The following is a 6888-nucleotide window of genomic DNA, read 5'->3' as shown; positions in this document are numbered from 1 at the left end:
TCCTAAAATAATTATCAACTTTTCCATACAATTTATTTGTAAAAATTGAAAAGTATTTTGGGAGGGTAGTACCGTCTTAAAAGCACAATTATGCTGATACTTTCATTCCAAACAAAACATCATCCTCAGATTAATGTGGTTGATCTCATCAAAGGAGAAATGTCATTCCTACAAAATTATGTATACAAAATCTTATGTGACAGTCTAACTGTAATGTTATTAATGTTCTTGTAAATTCTAACACGTCTATATATATTAATGTAACTATTAACACGTAGACTGCCACGTAATATTTTGTATACAAAATTTTTATAAGAATACATTACTCCTCATTTGAAAGGTGAAAGTAGCCAAAAACTTACTAAAACTAAATCCTCGTGAATAATAGAATCTTGTCTTGTGATCCACAAAAACAAAACACTATCAAACACAAAGACAGTTAGACAGCTGCCTCTTAATATCTAGCCGCCATACAATTATTTCGACACAAGTCAAACTATCAAGTCCTTTCATTCAGTACACTAAAACAAAATGTAATTCATTAATTCATGGACTAAATTTTCCCCTTGAAACCAAAATTAATTCTCAACCTCACTAATTACTTTGATGATCATAAGCTTCTTCTTCATCATGGGAAAATTCCAGTTCCATGAATTTCTTTTCATTTCTTTATTTTTCTGCTCTGCAATTTCCTCTTCTTTAGTCCCTGATAATCCTCTAGTAGACAATCAAGTCCAAATAACTCCAGCAGGGAGTACTAATCAAAGTTTTGGAACGGTGATCAGAGTCAACATCGGCGGTCAAACGGTCAACGAGTCAGGGGGGAATTGGATTCCAGATGATCAATTTCTGAATCAATCATCATATTCTTCTTCTAATGATCCTTGCTCCTTTTATCAAGGGGCCCTTACATACAATAATTCAGATAAAGATAGCGCTCCATCTTTAGTCTACAAAACTTGCCGAGGAGTTAATTCTATTGCAAATTTTTCTAACATAACCTGGAATTTCAATGTGAGTAAAAATACTAAGCATCGCGTTCGAATCCATATCTGTGACATTGTTAGTGAAGCTCTAAACACCTTAAAATTTAGTCTCTATGTTAATAACAACTTCAGTCAGTTGGTTGATGCTTATAATAGAACCGGTGCTCTGGCTGCTCCGTTTTACGAGGATTTCACTGTTGATTCAGACGATTCTGGTGTTATCATCATCGGTGTAGGTCCTAGGAATGACTCTTATCTTAAAAGTGCTTATTTGAATGGTTTGGAGATCATGGAGCTTCTCGACGAGAAGAAAAGTCATAATAAACAAGAATATATCATTTATGGCTCGGTAGGAATATTCATTGTTTTGGTTTTTATTTTATCTTTGAGTGTGATAATAAGTAGGAAGAGAAAAAAGGCAAAAAAGCAAGTCGAAAATATGGATTCTGAGTATATGCATCTTACTGTAATAGAGAATGGTAGTAGTACTGAAATGAGTAGATCAGTTACAGTTCCTAATCTCAATTTGAAGATGTCACTTAACGAGATTCTGGAAGCAACAAGGAATTTCAATGTCAAATTGGTGATCGGTGAAGGCGGTTTTGGAAAAGTTTACAAAGGAACTCTACAAACTGGTCAGAATGTTGCAGTTAAAAGAAGTGATTCAAAGCATGGCCAAGGCCCTGCCTGAATTCCAAACTGAAATTACGGTATTGTCCAGGATTCGTCACCGGCATCTTGTTTCGTTGATTGGATACTGTGATGAAGGGTCTGAGATGGTATTGGTTTACGAATTTATGGAAAAAGGAACTTTAAGAGATCATCTTTATAATAATAATTCCTCCCCATCATCATCACCATCTTCTTCTTCATCTCTGCCTAAATTGACATGGAAGCAAAGACTTCGAATCTGCATTGATGCTGCAAAAGGCCTTCATTATCTCCACACAGGAGCAGAAGGAGGGATCGTTCATCGTGACGTTAAGTCAACGAATATCTTGCTCGATTCAAATTATCTAGCTAAAGTAGCAGATTTTGGCTTGTCGCGGCAAACTCCTGTGGATTCTGAAGATCTTAGCATGGTTGTGAAGGGTAGTTTCGGTTATCTTGATCCTGAGTACTTTAGATCACTTCATTTCACAGATAAGTCAGATGTGTATTCATTCGGGGTCGTACTTCTGGAAATTCTCTGTGCCAGACCAGCAATTATTAGTACGTCAACTATAAGGGAGGAGGTTAACTTAGGGGAGTGGGGAATGTTCTGGCTGAAGAAAGGACAACTCGAGAAAATCATGGATCCTTTACTTAAGGATCAAGTTAATCCGAATTCCTTGAGGAAATTCGGTGAAATTGTAGAGAAGTGTTTGAAGTCAAATGGTGCAGAGAGGCCTCCTATGTCTGATGTGCGGTGGGATTTGGAATATGTATTACAATTGCAACAAACAGCTTTCCTGAGACAGCCTCATGAGGATTGTACTACAACAGTAGATGATTACTCGTCGTCTAACTTGGGAATTATGAACGGCCCTACGATGAATTTTGATTCCAAGGAATTCTCAGCCTTGTCGATTGATATGTCCGTCGGAGCAGGAAGTGATTCCACAACACCAGCAGAAGTGTTCTCCCAATTAAGGATTGGCGATGGCCGATAATATTCGGTTGAAACCAATGTGTCAAGTCCAAAGCATCTCTAAAGAAAGTCCTGAATTTAGACCTATATATACAGTATAGTGTTTATGTCCTGCCTCCTAATAAAAGAGATTTTCTAGTGTGAATCAATGCTATTATGTGTGTAATGACATAAAATAACACCAAAACTACATAAACCTTGTAGTTACAAGCAAAAAGAAAAAGGATGATTGCAATGTGCAATGTCTGGACTAAACGAACTTTACCCTTCAAAACAAGTTAAATATCCATGGCTATTTGCTATGCAATCATCCATAGTTACAACATTCCATCGTCGAAAATATGATCTTATAATTAGAGAGGGCAACAGATGTTTACATTTTTCTAGTCATAAGGCAAACGGTGGATGCTTCTTCTTAGCCATAGCTGGTAAGCAGTCATATAGAAGGAATCGTACCCTTTTGGAGTAGTATGCCACACGAAATGTCTCTGAACATTGAAGAGATTGCGATACATTCTCAAATAGTTCTCATTCGTCACCGACAACAGTCTCTTCTTTAAAAAGGGAAGTTCCCTGTTATTGACGGTAACGGAAAACTTGGTCCAGTCCAAGACATTGGCAAATGGGAGGTCGTAATGGTTGGATATAATGACGGGAACGCAGCCGAAGTTAATAGCATCGGATATCCTTGCTGTGTTAACTTCATAGCCTCTAACGTGGAGGCAATATTTGCTATTTCTAAAGCCTTGTTCGTAAGGGATTGGCGAATTCCCGCCATATATATCCATGTCAGTGTCATTTCCCCATAAAGATATTAGCTCTTGTCGAACTGGTGAGTTTTGAGTTCTTCCTGCATAAAATGCTAGCCTGTGCCTGCAAAATTATTACTACTGTTAATAGTAGGAGTAATATAATACTCTCTTCGTCCCAAAATAGATACAAATTTTTCAATATAATTTTACATTGAAATGACGGGGGTAGTATCATATTAGGGACCAAAACTTTGAAAGTTTGCAATTTGCTACCTAAACTTTCAAAACTTAGAATATTGCCATTACAAAACTCCAACAAAATAATCTACGTTGCATAGAGATTCTATATGCTATGTTCGATTTCTGTTATGACTTTTGCTCATCATATCCCTTACAATTTTAAACAAGAGGTAGTAAATTCAACATTTTATGACTTAGAATCCAAGGGGCATATCTTTACTAGGTTTGAGTGGCAAATTGTAAAACGGACCAAAGTTTAAGTACTTATAAGCTATAACGGGATCAGGGTATGGTCAACAAGGGTCGCGTTTGATTGATCCGATCCCGAATGGGATTAAGGCCGATGAACCATTCGGTTCAACACGAAAGAACCAAATAAGTTTTAATTCACCGTTTTAAAATTCAAAATCAATCCAGTTTGATCGAGAATTGGATTTAGACCGATCTGGATTCGGATTCGGGTCAAAATCGACCCTGACCAATTATGATGAGGATAATGAATTGAGAGGACTTACCTTTGATGTGGAGGATTGGTTGGTAACGACGATGACTGTTGGATTCCTCCTCCGCCTCCTCCTCCTCCTCCACGTGGCCAAACTTGAGGCAACGAAACATCCTTATGTGGAAGGTAGTTCCTATGGAAATAGCTAGAACAGCACGTGACTTGAATGGCATTGTTGAGTAAATACTCATGTTTCGAAGCAGCACCACCGCCGATCGAGTGGCAGCAGACGTAGAAATGATCGGCGCCACCAGATGCATTGAAGAATGGAAACTGAAAGCTGACCCTGTTAGCGTACTCGGCCACGAAATTCGATATCGCATCTGCGGAATGAACTCGAGCTTCATTCCGCAGAGCGTTAATGGAGAAAGGCAAGAAGAAGAAATTGGCTTGTTCTGGTTTTTCCGTAAATAAGGAGCTACGAAGGAGAGATAATTTGAACATGTGTTCGCTGAAGTAGTTTCCGATCTTCCGATTGAACGGATCTTTGTAGGGAAGGAATATGTGAGAGAATGAGGAGTTTGGCATTATTGGCTTCTTATCTGAAAATGCATCGCCGTAAACGAATATTTTCAAATTCTGTTTCATTTTCTCGAAATCGGCAGCGAATAGCTGCCAATCGTGATAAGGACCGTTAGAGATGTGTGGATTATAACCGGATTCTGTCTCGAGCATTGTTTCTTTGGTTTGGAGTAGGATAGGAGTAGAAATTTGGCGGGTGAAGGCGGTGTGGCCATTGCAGTAGTAAAGATAAATGAAAAGAAGGAGAAAGATTGAGAGTAGAATTAGTAACAATGTACGGAACGGCCGCCGTGGATGGTGGTGGTTTGGCTTCCTAGTTATCTTCTTCAACATTGTCGATGATGAGATTATTTATTTGCAATTCCAAGAAAACGAAAAACAGAAGAAGAATATTTAATACTACTATGTCTCCGGACGGCAAAGAGGGACCGTGAAAATATTGTTTTACAGTGCGTTTATTTTAATCCCAGACGGCAAAGTTGAGACGTATTGGATGATGTTAAAGTTTATACATTTTCGTTTTAAAAGTGTATAAATTATAATTGAATCATCCATCATCCATACGTCTTTTGGTTTTCTTGCGTAAGTAATTGTGATTCTTCATTGAGTATCTGTCGACTCTTGATTGTGGGGAGCTTAAATCTAAGGAAGCAAGTTTTACATCACCTCATATATTGATAGAAGAGATTAAAAGCTTTGGAGCTGGTTTTATTTATTGTCTTTTTTTCTTTTGTTAAAATGAAGGTGGAATAATCTAATTCATAGTCTAGTTCAATTCTATGATCGTTCTTCCTCATTAGCTATTTGGTTTTTATTATGTGGGGTATCTTTAAGTGTAGCGAATATTGTCCTGCACGACATTTTATTGAAATCCTACTTCTAATTCTAATGACGAGTTGTAATTATAAAATCATGTGTTTGAGTTTCATTAGATAGAATGGTAGGTACTTTGTAGTTTTCCCAACGTTCTCGAGTATGATAAAGTAATAAACTGTATTTCGAGCTGTAGGCTCATTGCAACAACTAAGAATGGAAACTCTTAAATAAACAAGCCTATCTATACAAGCCTACAACTCGGGATGAACTCTATATTAAACAAGCTTACAAATCGGAATGATCTTATACAAGCCTACAAATCGTAATGAAAACTCTTCAATAATCAAGCGTACAGCTCGAAATAATTTATACAAGCCTATACACAGGATGAAAACTATTAATTAACAAGCCTGCAACTAGAAATGATCTTCTACAAGCCTACAACATAAGTTGAAACTCTTCAATAAACAAGCCTATAACTGGGGATTAAAACTCTTAATTAAACAAGTTTACAACTCAGGATAAAAAAAATTAATTGAACAAGTTTACAACTCGGGATGAAAACTCTTAATTAAACAAGCCTAAAACTCAAAATGATCTTATACAAGCCTACAACTCAAAATGATCTTATACAAGCCTAAAACTCAAAATGATCTTATACAAACCTACAACTCTGGATTAAAACTCGTATTTAAACAATATAGCTGTATTGCCAAAGAGAGAGGTTGTTGAGAATTTCACTATTTTATTTAATGGGTTATAAATAGGTTTTAATAATTTTTTTTTCTTTTGTTAGAAGGAAGAGATATAAATTAGCGTATAATCTAGTTCAATTCTATGATAGTTCTTTCTTATTCGCTATTTTTTCTTATTATGCGAGTTATTTTTTTAGCGTAGCGAATATTGTCCGATGGGACGTTTTATTGGGATGAAATGGGGACTGGATAAATTTCATAAAAAATAGTAACTGAGATTCTTGAGGAAAGAGGAAAATTGTAGTGTTTAAATTACCAATTTAGTTGTAAACTAACTTGAAAAAAAAAAGAAAAAGTAACTAACACAAGGGTAAAATAGTCCTAAAGTTATAAAAGTCTAAAAAATCAGCGTGGTTTAGCCAAAAAACTAGCGTGGAATTCTGCCGCGCCAACTGATCGGTTTAATTTTCAACATAACTCGGTCGGACCGAGAATATTGAGATTCATTTCGGTTCGTTTAGAGTGCAAAACTTCAATCGGGATTCCAGAGGATGACTTCGTCGGTCAGAAAATAAAACTGCCGAACTGAGTGTCGAGAGAATTTCACTCATACGCCCGTCGCCGTCGTCGATTGAAGAGACAAGTTCTGGATTGAATTAACGGAATTCAGGTTTTCATCATCAAAACCTGATAAATGAATAGTGTTTTTTCGTCATAGCTTTACTTGATGAATGAATGAATTGAA

At 36.6% G+C, this 6888-nt stretch overlaps 2 protein-coding genes across 2 annotated transcripts; one reads left to right on the top strand and one right to left on the bottom strand.

Annotated features, from left to right (window-relative positions):
• Positions 1–630: 630 nt before the first annotated feature.
• On the top strand, positions 631–2638 carry LOC139884515 (receptor-like protein kinase THESEUS 1). Its single transcript, XM_071868532.1, is given in 2 exon segments — positions 631–1668; positions 1670–2638. Coding segments are annotated over 2 exon segments (2007 nt in total).
• Positions 2639–2999: 361 nt separating this feature from the next.
• Positions 3000–4965, bottom strand: LOC139884514 (probable glycosyltransferase At5g03795). The gene is made up of 2 exons (XM_071868531.1): positions 4124–4965; positions 3000–3489 (listed from the first exon to the last, which is right to left on the bottom strand). The coding sequence occupies exons 1-2, from the start codon at positions 4963–4965 to the stop codon at positions 3000–3002; spliced, it is 1332 nt and encodes a 443-aa protein (XP_071724632.1).
• Between the last annotated feature and the right edge of the window lie 1923 nt (positions 4966–6888).

Source organism: Rutidosis leptorrhynchoides, unplaced genomic scaffold (assembly GCF_046630445.1).
Source record: "Rutidosis leptorrhynchoides isolate AG116_Rl617_1_P2 unplaced genomic scaffold, CSIRO_AGI_Rlap_v1 contig562, whole genome shotgun sequence".
Classification (NCBI taxonomy): Eukaryota; Viridiplantae; Streptophyta; class Magnoliopsida; order Asterales; family Asteraceae; genus Rutidosis; species Rutidosis leptorrhynchoides.
The sequence above is the reverse complement of the archived record's forward strand: the minus strand, read 5'-3'. Positions and strand labels throughout refer to the sequence as shown.